The sequence below is a fragment of the Marmota flaviventris genome, chromosome 12, assembly GCF_047511675.1.
Source record: "Marmota flaviventris isolate mMarFla1 chromosome 12, mMarFla1.hap1, whole genome shotgun sequence".
Lineage (NCBI taxonomy): Eukaryota > Metazoa > Chordata > Mammalia > Rodentia > Sciuridae > Marmota > Marmota flaviventris.
In genome coordinates, this window is record NC_092509.1 from 86,813,006 (window position 1) to 86,832,131 (window position 19,126).

The 19,126-nt window shown below is 40.4% G+C and overlaps 1 protein-coding gene across 3 annotated transcripts; it reads left to right on the forward strand.

Moving 5' to 3' along the window:
* Positions 1-9,349: 9,349 nt before the first annotated feature.
* On the forward strand, positions 9,350-18,444 carry Glrx2 (glutaredoxin 2). Of its 3 annotated transcripts, XM_027948812.2 has the most exons (5): positions 9,445-9,532; positions 11,814-11,995; positions 12,466-12,529; positions 16,844-17,020; positions 18,180-18,444. In XM_027948812.2, the coding sequence occupies exons 3-5, from the start codon at positions 12,467-12,469 to the stop codon at positions 18,306-18,308; spliced, it is 369 nt and encodes a 122-aa protein (XP_027804613.1). In that variant the 5' UTR covers positions 9,445-9,532; positions 11,814-11,995; position 12,466; the 3' UTR covers positions 18,309-18,444. The 3 variants fall into 3 exon arrangements, with proteins under 3 accessions (XP_027804612.1, XP_071456311.1, XP_027804613.1); XM_027948811.2 differs by lacking the exon at positions 11,814-11,995 and having other exon boundaries at positions 9,350-9,532; XM_071600210.1 differs by lacking the exons at positions 11,814-11,995; positions 12,466-12,529 and adding an exon at positions 13,576-13,720 and having other exon boundaries at positions 9,350-9,532.
* The last annotated feature ends 682 nt before the right edge of the window (positions 18,445-19,126 follow it).

Here is a 19,126-nt window from a genome sequence, read left to right on the forward strand (position 1 = left end):
TTTTTTAAAACTTTCATTTTGAGATACATTCTTGGTAAGTTACACAGCCTGTCCTCAAATTTGTGATTCTCCTGCCACAGTCTCCCAAGTTGCAGGGATTATAAGCATGTACCACTGCACGTGACTTGATAGGTCTTTGTTCTGTGTTTGACCCTTATAATACAGTGGACGTTTGGTGACATCGGAACAAGAAAGACTTGTGTGATCAATTGTCAATTTTATCACTCTTAAGTATAGTGTTGGTAAATTTTTCATTACTAATTAGAAATAGAAATATTTCACTGTGAGATGCAATGTAGTGGGGTTATTGAGATACTTGGCTCTAGAATCAGATCACTTGAGTCAAAAACCAGCCTGTCAACATATAACCTTAGCAAATAATGACCTTTTCCTATTTTGAATTGCTTTTTTTTTTTTTTTTTTAGAGAGAGAGAGAGAGAGAGAGAGAGAGAGAGAAAGAGATAATTTTTTAATATTTATTTTTTAGTTTTCCGCGGACACAACATCTTTGTTTGTATGTGGTGCTGAGGATCGAACCGGGCCGCATGCATGCCAGGCGAGCGTGCTACCGCTTGAGCCACATCCCCAGCCCCTTGAATTGCTTATATGTAAAAGAAGGGTAAGAATGTACTTGCTTCATAGAGCTTTTAAGGAAGTGAAGTGAAAAAAATATTTGAACACTGAAAGTTCATGTGGTGGGGCTGGGGTTGTAGCTCAGTGGTTGAGCGCATGCATGAAGCACTGGGTTCGATCCTCAGCACCACATTAAAAAAATAAAATAAAGATATTGTGTCCATCTACAACTAAAAAAAAAAAAGAAAGAAAGAAAGTTCATGTGGTGGCGCATGCCTGTAATCTCAGAAGCTCAGGAGGCTGAGACAGGAAGATTGTGAGTTCAAAGCTAGCCTCAGCAATGGTGAGGATAAGAATGCCATATAACATTTTTTTAAAAAATACTATTGAAAATTCTCACTCTTCAGTGTTAACCAAATAATCTTACTAAATTAAAAACATGAATTATTTATACTATGTGTCTTAGATTTTTCTACACACACAATTCGCTTTTCTCTATAAATAGTTGAAAGCTTCTGTACTATTGTTATAGTTTGGATCTTAAATGTCCCCAAAGGCCTATGCATTAAAAGACTTGTTCACATTTCAGAAGAAAACATATTTCCTGGTCTTGTCATTCCAAGTTTATTGACCCAAAGACTTCAGAAAATACATTATATGAATATAAAAAATGATACAAGGGATGGAAGTGGTACTTGGAGAGAAATAGAAGTCTTTTAAAATAAATCTATTATTGATGGCATACTGGATACCAGTTCTTCAGAGAATTAAAGTGATAAAGTTATCACATTCTTTAACAGCAGTTCCCCTAATCTATGATATATCTTTCATCTTCTTCATAAGTATAACAGGGAATAATTAGTTTAGGAATGTCCTATGCCCAATTCTATCATAAAGATAGAAAAATATCACTCTCTGATTTCCTTTCCCTTATTTTCAGGACTCAAAAAAACATTCAATTTTATCTTTCAGTTTTGACAATTAAAAAATAAATAAATCCTTAAATAATTCTTACTATGTTAGCAGATATTTTAACCTATTTGAGAGAGGTATTTACTCATAAATTTCATTTTTGAGTTAGGAACCTGAGCTATATACCTTCTTGAATGAGAGAGCTTCAAATAACATCTGAGATCTCCATTTGTATATTTATATCCATAGATGGTCTTTTATTCCTAGGTTTTTATAAAAGACCAGATATGTTCTTTGGTATAATTTTAAAAAACACAATATAGGGGCTGGGGTTGTGGCTCAGTGGCAGAGTGCTTGCCTGTCATGTGTGGGGCACTGCGTTCGATCCTCAGCACCACATACAAAAATAAACAAATCAAATAAAGTCATGCTGTCCATCTACAACTATAAAAAAATAAAATAAATTAAAAAAATGAAAACAATATAGGGGGTGGGGTAGTAGCTCAGTAGTAGAGTGCTTGCCTAGCATGTGTGGGGCACTGAGTTCGATCCTCAGCACCGCATACAAAAATAAGCAAATCAAATAAAGTCATGCTGTCCATCTACAACTACAAAAAAATAAAATAAATTAAAAAAATGAAAACAATATAGGGGGTGGGGTAGTAGCTCAGTAGTAGAGTGCTTGCCTAGCATGTGTGAGGCACTGGGTTCGATTCTCAGCACCACGTATAAATAAATAAAGGTACAGCAACAACTAATAAAATATTTTTTAAAAAATCACAATATACAGGGTCTTTGACTTGGGTTTGGTTCTAGGCAAAAATCTACTAAGATTTCTTGAATGAGCCGGGCAAGGTAGCACATGCCTATAATCCCAACGGCTCCAGAGCCTGAGGCAGGAGGATCACAAGTTCAAAGACAGCCTCAGCAACTGTGAAGTGCTGAGCAACTCAGTGAGACCCTGTTTCTAAATTTTAAAATACAAATATGGCTGGGGATGTGGCTAGTGGTCAAGTGCCCTTGAGTTCAATCCCCAGTACCAAAAAAAAAAAAAAAAAAAAAAAAACCTCAAAAACTTTACTGAATGAAGCATCTAATGTTATTTATGATGAGCCCTTTTCCATCACACTTAAGCTAAAGAGGTGATTCAAAGTGGGTCCTTAGTGAAACTCAAGGGTGAAGCTGTACTGGGTTGGACCTTCCAACCTATCACCCAGTCATGGAGGGATAAGGGGAGAAGGTGGAAAATTGAATTCAATCACCAATGGCCAATGATATGATCAATTATGCCTATGAATGAAATTTTGATGAATACTCTTGACTGACAAGGTTTCCAGGAGGTTACGGGTTGTGAACATATTGATTTCCTGGAAGGGTGGTATGTGTAGAAAGAGAGAGCTTGGAAGCTCCATACCCAGCCCTCTGCCCCTCATATCTTTCCCCAGGCATTAACTCTACCATTTGGCTCCCCAAGTTGTATCCTTTATAATAAAACTTCAGTGGTAAACATAGTACTTTTTAAGTTCTGTGAGTTATTCAAGAAAATTATTGAAACTGAGAGGAGGGCAAGGGAATGTCTGAATTTATGGTCAGCCAGGCAGAGAAGTACAGATAGCCTAGAAACCACACTTGTGGTTGGTGTCTAATGCTGGGGTGAGGGGACACCACCTATTAGACCGAGTCCTTAACCTGTGGGGTCTCTATATCAACTCTGGATAGTTAGTGTCATAATTGGATTAAATTGTAGGATACCCAGCAGATGTCAGAGAATTGGAGAATTGATTGTTGTTTGAAAAAAACAAATAGTTCTTCTCAAACTTTCCCATGCAATAACACCGTGTTATAATTTTTGTACTTGTAGAATGAGAAACTATATATTGACAAAAAGCTTACAACAAAATTCAGTAATGGTTTTAAATGAGTATGATTTCAATTACAACTACAGTGTATTTGGGAAAAAAACACAAAAGGATACATTGTTCAGTATAATATAGTACATAGGGCATACATAAACTTATTTGTTTTTAAATTTTTTTTTTAGTCATTGATGGACCTTTATTTTATGTATATATTTGAGGTGCTGAGAATCGAACCCAGTTCCTCATGCATGCTAGGCAAGCACTTTGTCATTGAGTCTCAACCCCAGCCCAAATTTGTTTTAATTTTGAAACTGGGGTTTTTAACAGTGATGCCAAAGTGAAGATATAACACATCTTTATGAACCATGAACTTAACACGAAGTTCAAAAACTGGAGAGGAGATAAAATGTTACCTCTACAGGGCAGGAACCATGTCTGTATCCTGTGAGTACACCAGTGACTGGCATGGTAGATAATTAATGAATATAGTATAAAAGACAATATGACACAGAATTTTAACAAAACACACACGACTTCAATGAGATGTCAGGCTATTTCTAGAATGTTTTGGATTTTGTAGCTGTGCAAAGTTGAACAAATTGTTCCCTCCCAACTCCCAAATATCTGGGGCAAATTCCTGGAAATTGTGAATGTAACTTATTTATAAAAATTAAGGGCTGGGATTGTGGCTCAGTGGTAGAGCGCTCGCCTACACAGGAGGGACCCAGGTTCGATCCTCAGCACCACATAAAAATAAAGGCATTGTGTTGTGTCCATCTACACCTAAAAAATAAATATTAAAAAAAGAGAAAACCTAATTCTTTGAAGATGTAATTTAGTTAGGAGATGTGCCCATCCTGGATTACTCCAGTTGGTCTAAATCTAATCCACAAGAGTCCTCATCAGAGACCCAGGGCAGGTGATATGAAGATGGAGGCAGAGATTGAAGAGATGTTACACTCAAGAGATCCAAAGTACATCTGGAGCCACCAAATGCCAGATGATACAAGAGGAAGGAAATGAAATCTTCCTTTCAATAGATTCTTAAAGGAACAAGTCCCTGCAAGATTTCAGACTCTGACCTATAAAAATGTGAAAGAATAAATTTCTGTTAAGTACACAGTAATGTATTATATAGTAGCTCTAAGAAGCAGTATAATAGTTGGCGCTTGAGAGTTCACAATCATGCTCCTGTTTAAGAAAAAAGTTTCTGCAGGGCTGGAGTTGTGATTCAGCGGTAGAGTGCTCACCTAGCACGTACGAGGCCCTGGGTTCAATACTCAGCAACACATAAAAATAAATAAATAAAAACAAAGGTATGTGTACAACTAGAAGAAATAAATATTTTAAAAAGTGGTAGCGCGCTCCCCTGGCATGCGTGCAGCCCGGGTTCGATCCTCAGCACCACATACAAACAAAGATGTTGTGTCTGCCGAAACTAAAAAAAAATAATAATAATAAATGTTTTTTTTTTAAAAATTCTCTCTCTCTCTCTCTCTCTCTCTTAAAAAAAAAAAAAGAAAAAAAAGTTTCTTCAGAGAAAGAATTTGTATCTGTAAAGGTTCCCAAATACCCAAGGTCCACAATTTGGACTCACTATAGAGGCCCTTTCAATTAAATCTCATAGTTTATTGATCTTAGTGACTTCCAATTCTAGGTGAGGGATAAAACTGCTCTCAGTGTCAAACAAAATGTGTGAACTTTAGTTGACAATTTAAGCTATAGAAAATAAGTTTGAAAGGAATTTAGAATTAGATATGTCAATTTTTAAAGTTGAAACTGTTAAAACTGAGGGATCTCTGAATTGAAAGGGTTTAAAAGCTATTCTGGATGTCAGCAACAAAGAGATGGGTCCTGGGACAAGTTCCCATAGCTCTCTGCAGCAAGGTTAGATGACTCTTGGAAACATGTCCCCCAGATTTATAAGCCAAGAGCATTTTCATAATGCAAATATGGGGAAGGAAAGCACAGATTGTTTTAATTAAACCTACATTAACTATAGATAACAGGGGAGGAATAAGGGGAAGCGGGGAATGTATTTGGTAAGACAGTTTATAAGGAGAAGCTCTTGTTGCTTCTGGACTGGCTTTGGTTTTAAGCAGGATGAAGTGGTGACTGCTGGTCTGACCACTTCTGGCTTGAATCAAAGTTTCAATACACATTCAGGAATGTGGGTAAGTTTTTGTTGGTTGGGTCTACAGTTGATAACTGATTAACTTTCTCCTCTCTTCCATCCTCTGGCTCTTAAATTTAACACCTCAGAAGTTTTATCAATACCCTGCTGAGGGCATGAAAAAAGTTATAGAACCTGTGAGGCTGTAATTACCAATATACTCTTGATGTAATGATTCTAGCCACCACCCACTATGCTCATGCCAAACATGTTAGTGAAGAACCAGAATATTTCTCTCTCTCTCTCTCTGTTTAGGTTTATTGAGATATATCTGACAAATAAAAATGCTTATATTTAAAGTGTACAACTTGATTTGAGGGTGGGTAATGTGGATTACCTCAGAGCCTCCCATATGCTTGGGAAGCACTATACCACTGAGCTACATAACCAGGTAAGTTGGCTGACCTTGAACTTGTGATCTTCCTGATGGTCTCAAGCAGCTGAGATTTCAGGTGTGTGCCACCAGTCCAGTACAACTTGATAGTTAAATATGCATTTTACATTGCATAGTAACCACTATAATCAAGCTAATTAACATAGCCACCATTCCTCTTAATTACCTTTTTCCCCTTTTTTTGGTAAGGTAAGAACACAGCAAATTTTCAGTACAAAAAATAGTAGCTGGGTGCGGTCACATACTCCTGTAATCTCAGCAGTTTGGGAGGCTGAGGCAAGAGGATTGTGAGTTCTATGCCACCCTCAGAGACTTAGTGAGGTGCTAAGCAACTAAGTGAGAGCCTGTCTCTAAATACTAAATAGGGATGAGGACCTGGCTAAGTGGTCAAGTGCCCCTAACTTCAATCCCCCAAAATAGTATTATTAACTATAGTCACTTCTGTACATTAGATCTCCATTTATTTATCTCCCATAGCTGAAACTCTGTATCCTTTGACCACCATCTCATGTTTCCCCCTTCACCCAATCCCCAGCAACCATTATTCTCTTCTCTGCCAGTATATTTCTTTTTTTTTTTCTTTGTAGTTGGTCACAACACCTTAATTTTATTTATTTTATGTGGTGCTGAGGATTGAACCCAGGGCCTCACACATGCTAGGTGAGGGCTTTATGACTAAGCAACAACCCCAACCCTCTTCTAGTATATTTCTTAATGTGCTACTGGAGCCATCACAAATATGACCCCAAACCATAATTTCTGTAGCTACCCTATGAAGCAAAAAGATATTGAAAATTATCAATATATTATGCTTAGGTCAGACATAATGCGTGTAGCACTTGCATTCTGGGATCCATTAAAAATAATTGTTCAGGGCTAGGGTTATGGCTCAGTGACAGAGAGGTGCCTAGCACATGTGAGGCCCTGGGTTCTATCCTCAGCACCACATAAAAATCAAATAAAGGTATTGTGTCCAACTACAACTAAAACATAAAATAAAAAAATAACTGTTCAGTAAATTTTGTATTTAACATCATCTACCTATAAGGGTATTTTTTTTTTAAAGAGAGAGAGAGAGACAGAGAGAGAAAAATTTTTTTTTAATATTTATTTTTTAGTTCTCGGCGGACACAACATCTTTGTTTTGTATGTGGTGCTGAGGATACAACCAGGCCCGCACGCATGCCAGGCGAGTGCGCTACCCCTTGAACCACATCCCCAGCCCTACCTATAAGGGTATTACAATTAAATCGCAATGTGTTGAGAGCCACAGTTTAGTCGGAATGACGCCTGGCATTTTGCTAGAGGGAATGGTTGAAAGGTGACCCTGCTCTGGGATTAGGGCGGATCCTGCTGCCTCAGTTGCCGATACTTTGGAGTTCCCGGTGAGTTCTCGTGGGGGTTCCAGAAGAATTGACGCACCAAGCCCGGTGGAGGGAGTGTGTTCCCGGGAAGCGTGCATAGAGTGCCGGTGAGAGTTTGGGAATAGAGTTGCTGTTTGAACCTACAAGGCTTTGTGGGGCTCGGTTATTTTGTGCCTAGCCAGACTGCGGCAGCAATGTGATTGTTTCATTGCAGAATGGTCTTTATTTTGTATAACAATGTGAGACAGGTGAAATTTTATTTCAAAACAAAAATAATTCCCCGATCACCTCACCCACCTGCCCAGTTCTGCTGGGTTGAAAGTTCCAGATCTGCTGTGAGGCCTTCTGTTGTCAGACCACCTGGTGTCCTTCCTGTGAAGCGCAGCCACAACCTGAATTGTGAGCCTAGAGCTCAGGATCCCACCCAGCCATCTCCACCAGCCTCAAAGAAAGGCATCTGGTGCACATGGAGCTGGCAGGGCCCTTAGCCAGGGAGCAAGGACAAGGCTCAGTTCTCAGCTTGAATGTGATACCAGGAGGAGTAGCTGGCTTCCTCTTCCCTCCCCAGGGGTCTGATTCTCACTCACTGTCCACCTTCTGTCCATGGGGCTGGGGCTCCTGTCCACCCTGGTCCCAGGTAAATATGAATGGAGACTGGTGTGAGAACCTGTCCTCATCCTTACCCCATCCTGGGCCTCATGACGGTGCTACCTAAGAAAGTCTTCCCCCCACCCCCAATAGCCTGGTTAGTGGTCAGCAAATTGGAGGAGGATCCTACAGGAGTCTTTAAATGTGAGAGAAAATGTCTTGGTTGTACCTGTTTGTGGTTTAGCTTTGTATTTAAGCAAACAAACAAACAAACAAAAAGGAAATAAACTTGAAAATTATTTGTCATCATAAAAATGAAACAAAAATTAAAATATTTATTGCCAGGCAAGGCCAAAACAAAACAAAACAAAATAATAATAATGTTTCCTAAATAGCTATCTTTTGGCTAAAAAATACAAAACCCAAACCAAAAAACCTCCTCCAACATTACAGATAACATACTGTCAAGTTTTAAAGTTAAATTTGGGCTTATGAAAGAAAGACGACTCGACACCCTTAGGAGGTATTTGTTCTTGAAATTAAGTTTCATTCTTTTATGAAGTAATGAAATATAGCCCATGTAAATGTAGGAAAAGAACTGTCAGAAACAAAATTTTAATTTTATACCATGGTAACATGAATCTTAACTTTATTTCAGCACAAAGAACCACAAACGATCTGTATTGTCTTAATAATTGTTTAGAAGCTTAGACATACCACTTGACCTTTGATTTTGATAGGTTTCAGTGTCCCCAGGAAATACAGAGACTCAGAAAGAGCCATTATTACATCACTGAGTGGCTTAGACAATCTTGTCATTAACAACTCTTGCCCATTTTCAAAGTCACCAGGAAACATTTCTGGGCTATTTTGTTTCCTAGTTTCGTTTTTATCTTGAAAACAGAATCTTTGCTTTCTTTGAACGTCCAACATTGGATTGATTGTTTTCTTTCAACTGAGTGTAAAATCCAATATTCCCATGATGTGTATTTGGGTTTTGGATCCATGACCTAATTTGAGGATGGCGTTCAGGCTCCTATTTCACCCACACGGAAAACCTGTCTGACAGGAAGCTGTGATGGTGCCACCATCCTCATGTAAACATCCCCAGCGCTTTGATTCTATTTTGGACAGTTGTTATTTTCCTTCTCGGTCCCGCCGGAATGTTGGCTACCACCCTTCTGCACCGGCTCCGCGTGCCTGTGGGCCTTAATGAGCTTCCCAAGCCCTAAAAGCCGCAGGAGCCGGGTGTGCGCGCAGCCTGGAGGTCTGCAGGTGAGCGAGCGCGCGGCTCCGGGGAGAGGTCGCACGTGGGCGGGCATCACGGGTCCAGCGCTCCAGAGCCGCTCCGCTCTCCAGCTGCCCGGAGGCCGGACCCGCGGAGGCGCCTAGGAGACCGGCGGCGGCGCGGACAGCCCGGCGGGGCGGGGCTGGGCGGGCCCGGAGGCGCCGCGGCAGGGCGGGCCGGGGCGGGGCCGGCCGGGGGTGGGCGGGCTCTCCGACGTCGCGGTCCCCGGCCCCTCCGCTAGTCGCTGTCTGGAGGTCTCACCATGCTGTGGCGTTGCGCTGTGTTGGCGGGGACGCAGCTGATCCGGAGCGGGAGCGGCTCTGCAGGGCGGCGCGGCGGGGCGGCGGGAGCTCACAGAGCTGCAGGAACTGCGGCCTCTGGGTATGCGGCTCGCCTGCAGGACAGGCCCTGCGGGCGCCGAGGCCTCGCGGGGACTTGGACGAAGCGCGCCGGGTGGGCGAGTGGGGCCGCCGCTTGGGCGCTGAGCCCTACCCAGCGGAGGCCCAGGACGCCAGGGGAGCGTGGTGCCCTCAGCGGTTGTGTGGATTTAAGGATCCCGGGATGCACAGGTTGAAAATATTCGAGTCGCACTGGCTTGGACCACCCCGCTGTGGGTTACTAGATAACAAATACAAGACGCCTTAATGATTTGCAGTTTCACATAAACAGCGAGTGAATCTTAGTTCAGAAGTATGTCCTAAATATGGCCCTGGACGTACTGAAAACGAAGGGTATTTATTGTTTTAATTTAATCGGTCTCCCTTTGTTAAACCTGGCCAACCTTACCGCAGGAAGTGAAGGTGAGGATCCTACTAAATGGCCAAGGCTTTGAGGATGGGGACTGTGACATTCACGTAGATGTTGCCTCTGGAAACAGCGGCAGTGTTTCCATCCTCTTCCCAAAATTTGAATACCCACGGCATCCGGATTGGCAGCTGAGACCCACTGACGGCCCTGGTTGATGTTGAACCCGCCCACGCCACAGGTGTCTGTTCTGCCAGCTGCTACCTCGGGGCCTGCCAGGGCCCATGTTCCTTGGGTCTTGTTGCCTTTCCTTATCTAAATAATCTAGGAACTAGTTTTGCAAGATTCTAGGAACTCTTGATTAACTTTACAGAACAAGCCACGGAGCCCATCTTGAAAGCGCCAATCACTATTTGATTGACAGGTCCTTGAAGCCCAATGGTGTTTCCCTAGTAAGTGTATCTATCTGGGGGTATGTAGCACTTTGCTACTTACCGCTGATAAGATGCTTTATCAGATTAGTAGGCGTTTTATCAATGCTGAAGTGAAATTACTGTGCAGTTACCTTCTGCGTGAATGCCCCTTTCCTTAAAAGCTGATTTAGCTTTGAGGAAGCTCAAGTAGAAATTGAAGGGGGAAGGGTGCATTCCAGAAATTTGACAGGGAAGAGGGTGATATCTTAAGAGTACACCTATATCTCTCACTACCCAAGAAAACATTCTCTTAGGAAAGTTCTACTGGAACTCCTACTTCAGTAGTAAATGCTGTAGTAGATGGTTTGGGAATGACAGTTCAGTGCTGGACTTGAGATGAAAGGGACTTGTTTTCTTAGTTGAAAAGCCAAATAAAACTTCAGATTTATCCTATTTAGAGTTCCTTTGGTCCAGGCCAGCACTGCCTAACCTTTTCTGTTTAGTCTTTACCAACTCAGTCCCAGTTTTTTCTCAAAGCTGCCTTCTCCTCCTTAGTTATCCAAGGATAACATGTATTGGAAAAAAGCCATTTAAAATGGATTCATCTAAAACAGGACTAAAATTTCATGCTATACAATTCTTAAAAAAAAAAAAAAAAAAAGCTTTGCACATCCTAGGGACTCGGGAGGCTGAGGCAGGTGGATCACAACTTGGAGGCCAGCCTTAGCAACTTAGTGAGGAAGTAAGCAACTTAGGAGACCCTGTCTCGAAATAAAAAATAAAGCTGCTGGAGTTGTAGCTTAGCGGTAGAGTGCTTGCCTAGTACACATGAGGCACTGGGTTCAATTCTCAGCACCACATATAAATAAGTAAATAAAAAAGTCTAGGGATGTGGCTTAGGGGTTAAGTTCCCCTGGGTTCAATCCCCAGTACCAAAATGAAAACAAAAAAACAAAAGCAAGCTTTAGAATCTTTGAAATATGACATTCACCTAACAACTAAAAATAGTTGAAAGTGACATTTTTTTTTATTTTAAATGCACTTATGAAGAATGGAGCATTGATTTGGAAGGGAGCATTTTTTCTTATATCAGAATTTGAATTTTGCCATATAATCATAAGGAAAACATTTAAAAAAATATTTGAACTTTCAGTTCTTTGTGCTATTCTTTTTTTTCCAAGACAGATTTGCTCAGGCTGGCCTGGAACTCGAGGTCTTCCTGTTTCAGTAGTTGGAATTACAAATCTATGCTACCATACCCAGCTTGTCCTACTTTATTACTCCTAAGATATTAAAATAATTCTCTTAGAAAACATCTGTTATCTCAATTCTTTTTAAAGTTTAGTGATTTCACTTTGCAATTAGTTTGTCTCATGATGTCTGATTTGCTTCTACAGTGCAATAGGGCATGGCTGAACAAAATAGATGAGTGGATAAGGGAAAGAAAGGTTGTAGGGCTAAGAAGAGAGATATATATGATGATGTTTAACTGGTTTGTTTTTTAGTGACTATTTTCCTGTTTCATGGATGCCTCCTTTTACAAGCTCCCAACAGCTGTGGCTAATAAATACTGACATAATCAGGAATTAATAATAGTAATATCAAATGTTTTCAAACTTTACTGTGTGGAAGGCGCAGTTCTGTTTTCTGCAGATAAATTTATTTAATCTTCACAAAACCCTTTGAGGTGAGAGTGATTCTTGTTCATTGTATTTTGTGGATTGGAAAACATAGGAGCTACAGACCCTCCTGGTTAGGGTACCTTATTTTCCTTAAAATCCTTAAATCTTTGTGTGTTCATTGCCACACAGAGTACAATTTCTGCCTATTTTAAAAAAATGAAAACCATATATATTAACCCATAGTCAGGCTATCAATAGGACAGAATGTTTGAAATCTGGTGGTTATGGATTTATTTATTTATGAGAAAGATTATGCTGAACTTTAAACACAGGGAATGTGATTTTATCAAAGGGAATAAGGACCATAGTTAAGAACACGTGTCCTTTTGCTTTTAGTAACCTAATGTTTTTTAAATTGATATTTACACTGATAAGTGAAACTTTTTTTTTCTATTTTATATATTTGAATGTCTATATGGAACTTGTGATAGATTATCATTTAATTAACTACACTGCCTTTTAAAATTCCTTTTAGGATGGGGAACCATGCATCATCATCTTTGGGGAAGTCAGAAACTACTCCTGTGAACCAAATCCAAGTGAGTGATGTGGGAGGTACAGGAAAATTATTTTCCTCTTCAGAAGAAAGAATTGTCTTATCCATTTGTTGCCAGCTGGCTGAGCTGGCAAGATGAGCTGAGTTCAAAGGAGCTGGCTGTATCAATAACTAAGAAAACAGTGAAGAAACCATGCAGCACATGAACATGAGTTTCTATGGTTGAGAGCAGGATGGCTTGGTGACCCCAAGGGTCAGCTCCATGCTGGGCAGCGCTAGAAAGAGCAAGAGAGTGAGCACACCCGAAACTCCCCTATTTATTGGGGAGAAGACATTCGATAGAATATTTCACCCAAATAAGACATATATAATTGGTGATGTCTTGTATCAGCAGATTGACATCTTGGCAAGTCACACCCATCTCAGTTGCTAGTAGGATCACAGGCAGAGAGAGAGGAAGACACATTTGCCTCACACAGCCCAATCAGTGTCCAACACCAGACTAGTCCCCTCATACACTCAAATGCGCATACCTCACATAGCCCCTGGCTGGCTCCCTCTGGACACCCATTTAATATGCTTATTCACTGTCCAGATGTGACAAGTTCAGCAAGCGAATTCCTAAACAAATTTTTATTTTGAAATCTGTTATCATAATTCACATGGCAAAGAAGTCCTACATCATTTTGGTAGTCAGAATTTATAAGATTTATTTATTTTGGTACCACGCATTGAACCTAGAGGTGCTTAACCATTAAGCCACATCCCTAGCCATTTTTTATTTTTTATTTAGAGACAGGGTCTCACTAAGTTGCTGAGGCTGGCTTTGAACTTGTGATCCTCTTGCCTCAGACTCCTTCCCAGGTTGCTGGGATTACAGGCATGTGCCACTGTACCTGGCTGAGATTTATTCTTGTTGAAATTTATACTCCAGGTTGGATCTATAAGGCTGACTGTTCTTTCATCATACCCAGCTTAAGTCTACTGTTGACCCAGTCATGCTGTCCATAGCCTGGGAGACTGTTTGATTTTGACCTGGGCTTGCTTGCTTTTTTTTTTTGTTATTCTCACAGTTCTATTTTATTTCAGGGAAAACATACAGATCAAAATTAGCCAAAGGAAAAGATACAGAGAATGGATTTCTGCAAGGGTGCTAAATATGAAATTCTCATTGTCCTCAGATACTCTTCCAATACTGACAGTGCCATCTGTGGAGTATTGTCATCCAGTGAAGGTCATTTGAGATTCTGTGTCCTGAGTTTTTACTGAAGCTTCATTATTAAGGGTGTGGGTGATGGATTTGTTATCCAAATGGTTGAACTCAGTTTTCAACCCCAGTTCTACTCTCTGAAGGTCAGGTTGGTATCTAACCTGGCCTAGGGTTACCTGTTTAGCGTAAACATCAAGTGCGGGCTTAGGGTCCCCTCACCCCCTATAAATAACAAAGACATTTGTGTCACTCAAGAAATTCCAAAGATTTAAGGGCTTCTTTCCAGGAATCAGAGACAAAGGCAATACCTCCGTTTGGGCAAAATCAAATTCTTTAATAAAAACCTTTTTTTTTGTACCAGGAAGTCAACCCAGGGGGCTTAACCATGGAGCCACATTCCCAGCCCTTTTTTGTATTTTATTAGAGATAGGGTCTTGCTGAGTTGCTTAGGGCTTAAGTTGCTGAGGCTGGGTTTGAACTCATGATCCTGCCTCAGCCTCCTGAGTCACTGGGATTACTGGTGTATGCCTCCAGTAATCCCAGTAAGCCTGGCTTACTAAAAATCTTTTATCTGCTTATAAAAATACTAGCTACTCAGAGTGCAGTACATGCTAATGTTTAGTAGCTATCTGACATAGACCCTAGTATGCAACAGTTACTACATAGATGATTCTGGGATACTGTATACTTTTGTGCTCTCTTGCTTTCCTCTCTTTCATGGTCAATCATAGTTAATTCTGCCTCAGAAAATTTCTTCTATATGTATGCATATTTTTCTTCCCTTGTAGCTTATAAAACATTCCCATTTCTTTCTTTCTCTCTTTTTCACCACTTTCTACCACCACATACAAAAAACTTATGCCCTGGGCTGGAGGAGTAGCTTAGTGGTAGAGGGCTTGCCTCATTTGCTTGAGGCCCTGGGTTTGATCCCTAGCACTGAAAAAAACAACCCTGCATTTAGTTGAATTCATGGCTGTTGAATATAACAGCAATGGTGGAAACTTACTGTGAAGGGATTGCTTCTTTTTTTGGTGGGTGGGTACCAGGGATTGAACTCAGCCTGCGAGGGAGAGAAACATCAATCTGGCGTCAACAGAAATGTCTGTCAATCAGTGGGATCTCCTGACTAATGCCTGTCAATCAGCAGGACCCCGTGGCCAGTCCTGGAGTTCAGCCAACTCCTCTGACCAACTCCAACAGGACCCGGGACTCTAAAAATACCTTTTCCTGTCCCAAGCCCTACCCTTCCTGCCATGAGCCCCATAAAATCCCAGTCCGGTTGAGCTCCCATGTTTCTCTTCAGACCCTTCTGAGGTTTCTCCTCAGACCCTTCTCCTGTCCACTGTGTCAGTCTGGTCTGATGAGTTCCGCCTGGGAGTGATATTTCAAATAAAGCCTCATTTGGTGGTCTTTTTAAATCTGCCTACTTTGGTCGCTGCCCTCCTCTCCTCGACTGATCTTACATTGGGCATTCAACCAGTGACACACATCCCCAGCTCTATTAGGTATTTTATTTAGAGATAGGGTCCGAGTTGCTTAGCACCTCGCTTTTGCTGAGGCTGACTCAGCCTATGGAGCCCCTGAGATTACAGGCGTGTAATCCACTGTGCCCAGCTGGGATTGCTTCTTAAAATAAAAACAGACCATGAGGGTTCAGGAGAACCTGGCACTGTCACCTTGAGTTTTAGCTCACTCTCGAATCTCTTCATTAGTTTTCTATTTCATGCTGGTATCCAGCATGGTTCTTTCTTCAAATCATGGCCTCAGTGAGCCTAGGTAGAACCCATGGCAGCATAGTGGAGGCAATAGCCTGGTTTTGGTGTTGTGAGGGATTAGGTCGAATCCAAGTATTGCAAACTTCTTAATCTAGGCAGAAGGACTGAGTTAAAAGCCAGCCTTAGCAATTTAGCAAGACCCAAACCAAGCAACTTAGTGAGACTCTGTCTCAAAAAATTAAAAAGGACTGGGGATACAGCTCAGTGGTTAAGTACCTCTGAGTTCAATCCCCCCCTCCCCAAACAGATCAGCTTACAGACAGCTATGATATAACTGAGGATTCTTCTAGCACCCAAGGGTGGATATAACTTCTGAAGTACTTTGGGTATTGTATGTCGTTTTGACCTTCATCTTCAAGGTGCTACTTATGACCCATGTGAAAACAATCTACACAGATGCTTAAGTGCCAGACCTGTCTGTTTAAAAAATCTTTTCAAGGATCAGGGTATAAAAATATTTAGAAACAAAGAACAAAAAACAAACTTTAATGGCCATGTAGACACACAGCATTTTCATGCTCACTGGGTTAAAGTCCTGGAGAGTAGCTTCCAAACCAGGCTGCTCTGTACTACAGATATATAGGATTGAATGGAAGTGGAGGAGGAAGCTGTTGTCTATACCTGGATTAGTGTTTTAAGGAAAGTTATTAAGAAGCAAGGAGTTAATGCCTTTTGAACACCTACCTTTGAGAAGCAGCGTAACAGACATTATATGTCTAGACCTATTATAGAGCCAGATTTGCCTGGGCTCAAAGTTCAGTTCACCCACTGATAGATGAGGATCATTAAGTTATTTATCTACCTCTGTGCCTCATTTTCTTTCTTTCGTTTTGGTACTGGGGATTGAATCCAGGGGTGCTTAACAATATCCCCAGTCCTTTTTATTTTTCATTTTGAGACAGGATCTCACTATGTTGCCTGTCGCCTTGCTAAGTTACTGAGTCTCAGCCTTCCCAGCTGCTGGGATTATAGATATACACTATCATGCCTGGCTCTGTGCCTCATTTTCTTCACCTGCAAAATTGAGAAAATAATAAGACCTACTTCAGGATTATAGTGAGATTTCAGTGATCTAGTGAAGTGCTGAGAAAAGTGCTTTTATACCTAAGTGTTAGTTGTTCACGAATTGACTTATCATTGTTATTTGTTAGTATCATTACTATTCCTTGCCAGGCACTTTATATTTGTTACATTTTTGCTCCTTCTAACATCCCTTGGAAATGAATAATATCCTCACTTTGCAGATGTTAAAGCAGATGATAACTTAGTTTGATTCCTCAGTTGTGAGACCTCTAAAATCTACTCTATCATGATTTCTTTCTAAAAGGTAATGTTGAGAATTAAAATGATTTTCTTTTCGGTCTTGTTTTAGGAAACCATTTCTGATAATTGTGTGGTGATTTTCTCAAAAACATCCTGTTCTTACTGTACAATGGCAAAAAATATTTTCCGTGACATGAATGTTAATTATAAAGCAGTGGAATTGGACATGCTTGAATATGGGAGCCAGTTTCAAGATGCTCTTTATAAAATGACTGGAGAAAGAACTGTGAGTATATCCTCAGCTATGCTGTTGTAATAGATGGTAACTTGGTTCACCTAGAGACTAGACTTTGTATTAGGAAAAGGAAGCCAGAAGTTCTCTGAAGATACCATCCACCATGCGGCCTGCGCATTGGTTTCATTAATGAGGTTTTTGGCATAAAAGTTAGCTAGCAGAGATCGAAATAAAACACACAGACTCAGTTACCTTTTCTTATGACCAGGTCCGAGATGGCTCCCCTCTCTGGCTCTAACCTCGAACCACACCCGTAGGGCAGCAAGGATTACTCAGGGCTAGCAGGAGAGCGAGCGAGCGAGCACGCCAGGGAGTAGCCTTTTATTGGGGAACAAGAAATTCAGGGGAGAATTCCATCCAATGAAGGTTGAGGGGGGGCCGCACTCCAAGGTCAGGGTCAGTGATTGGGCCCCCGGGGTCAGTGGTCAGTCACACCCCCACACGGGCGGGTTCTCTCATCAGGAGAGGGCCGGGAAAGTTCCGACACAGCCAGAACGCCTCAGACCCAAACCGGGAGTCGCCCAATCACGCGTGAGAATGGCTCTCCACAATACCAAGAAATGGCAAATTTGGAAACCAGAGTTTTATAATAGGGAAAAGCAGAGTTGTTTTTTATTTTTACTGTGTGTGTGCTTTCTTAGGCACTGGGATTACAGGGGATGATGGTGTTGTTATAAGGACTTATGTAGGGTTTTTAAGGTCCTCTTTCAAGATAAAGATGTTAAAGAGGGGTCATTCTTTAGTGACTGTGCAAATAGGAATGCTTTTCTCTTCCATGTTTATGGATTTTTCTAATATGCAACATAAGAACTGTGTTGCTATTTTCCTCTTTTATATTTGCATGGAAGTTTATGGTATATGTTCCCCCTTTAGTGAATATGTTAAGACTACTTAAACACTATAAATACTTTTATTTTTGTGTTACATACCATAGTGATTATGAGGAAGGCCTTTAGAATCAGATTTTCCTGGATTTGAATCTCCGATCATTTCATTTACTAAGATTGTCATCTTGGGCACATTCTTCCTCATTTTCCTCCAAAATCAGGCTAAAAAATAGTACCCAAGTATGAGTGTCAGCAAGTATCAGAAATGATTTCATAATTCTAACAATAAGTTATGCCTAATTTATCTTTTATTTATCTAACAGGTTCCAAGAATATTTGTCAATGGAACTTTTATTGGAGGTGCAACTGATACTCATAGGCTTCATAAAGAAGGGAAGTTGCTACCACTAGTTCATCAGTGTTATTTAAAAAAGAAGAGAGAATTTCAGTAATGTAGGTACTTACCATGACTAGTAAATGTTAATGTGATAATACCTGATAATGCCTTTTAAATATTTGAGGATGTTTTAAATGTGAATTATCTTCATGATTAAAAATAATGAAAAATAAATGGCTGTGGACACCTCATCTTCTTACTTGCCAATTCTTGAGGAAGAGATGATATTTATAACCAAAGGGGTAGTTATATCATAAGATAAGAATGCATTTAATTAGGAATTTTTATATGAATTTTACAGCCAAGAGCTAGGAGATAAGCATTTGAAATTATTCCCTATAGCATTCAGGAGTTAACTCCTTACCTTGCGTAGCTTTTAGTAGTAAGGACTGATGTGAGTTTCTTTCAGATTTAAGGTTCTCACTAATAACAGTTGTGAAACAGGTAGGGATATCTTCTACCATATTGTGTAAAGCCTTCACATTCTACTTCTAGAGCAATGTATGTCATATACATTAAAATTCAATGTCTTATACAGTATGTCTTATACATTAAAATTCATAGAATGGAATGAATTTTACCTTGGGGAAACCAAATGATTCATTTAATTACTTGATAGTTCCAGGGAACAGAAATTAAATGGAGGAAGATTTCAGCATTGTATAAAGATGAACTTTTTGAAAACAGTTCACAAGTGAACCCAGGGGCACTTTACTATTGAGCTACATCCCTAGTTTTTTTGTTTTTATTTTGAGACAAGGTTTTGTTAAATTGTCTAGGCTGGCCTCAAACTTGAATCATCCTGCCTCAGGCTCCCTAGTTCCAGGAATTAAACGTATGTGCCAATGTACTTGGCTCTTGATTTTAAATACA

What these genes read in the sequence shown, in the direction of transcription:
- Glrx2 (XM_071600210.1), top strand. Translation starts at nt 9,414, where the DNA reads ATGCTGTGGCGTTGCGCTGTGTTGGCGGGGACGCAGCTGATCCGGAGC. An exon ending in AGTATTGTCATCCAGTGAAG is followed by an intron (nt 13,721 to 16,843) that starts GTCATTTGAGAT and finishes GTCTTGTTTTAG; the next exon opens with GAAACCATTTCTGATAATTG. An exon ending in AAATGACTGGAGAAAGAACT is followed by an intron (nt 17,021 to 18,179) that starts GTGAGTATATCC and finishes TTTATCTAACAG; the next exon opens with GTTCCAAGAATATTTGTCAA.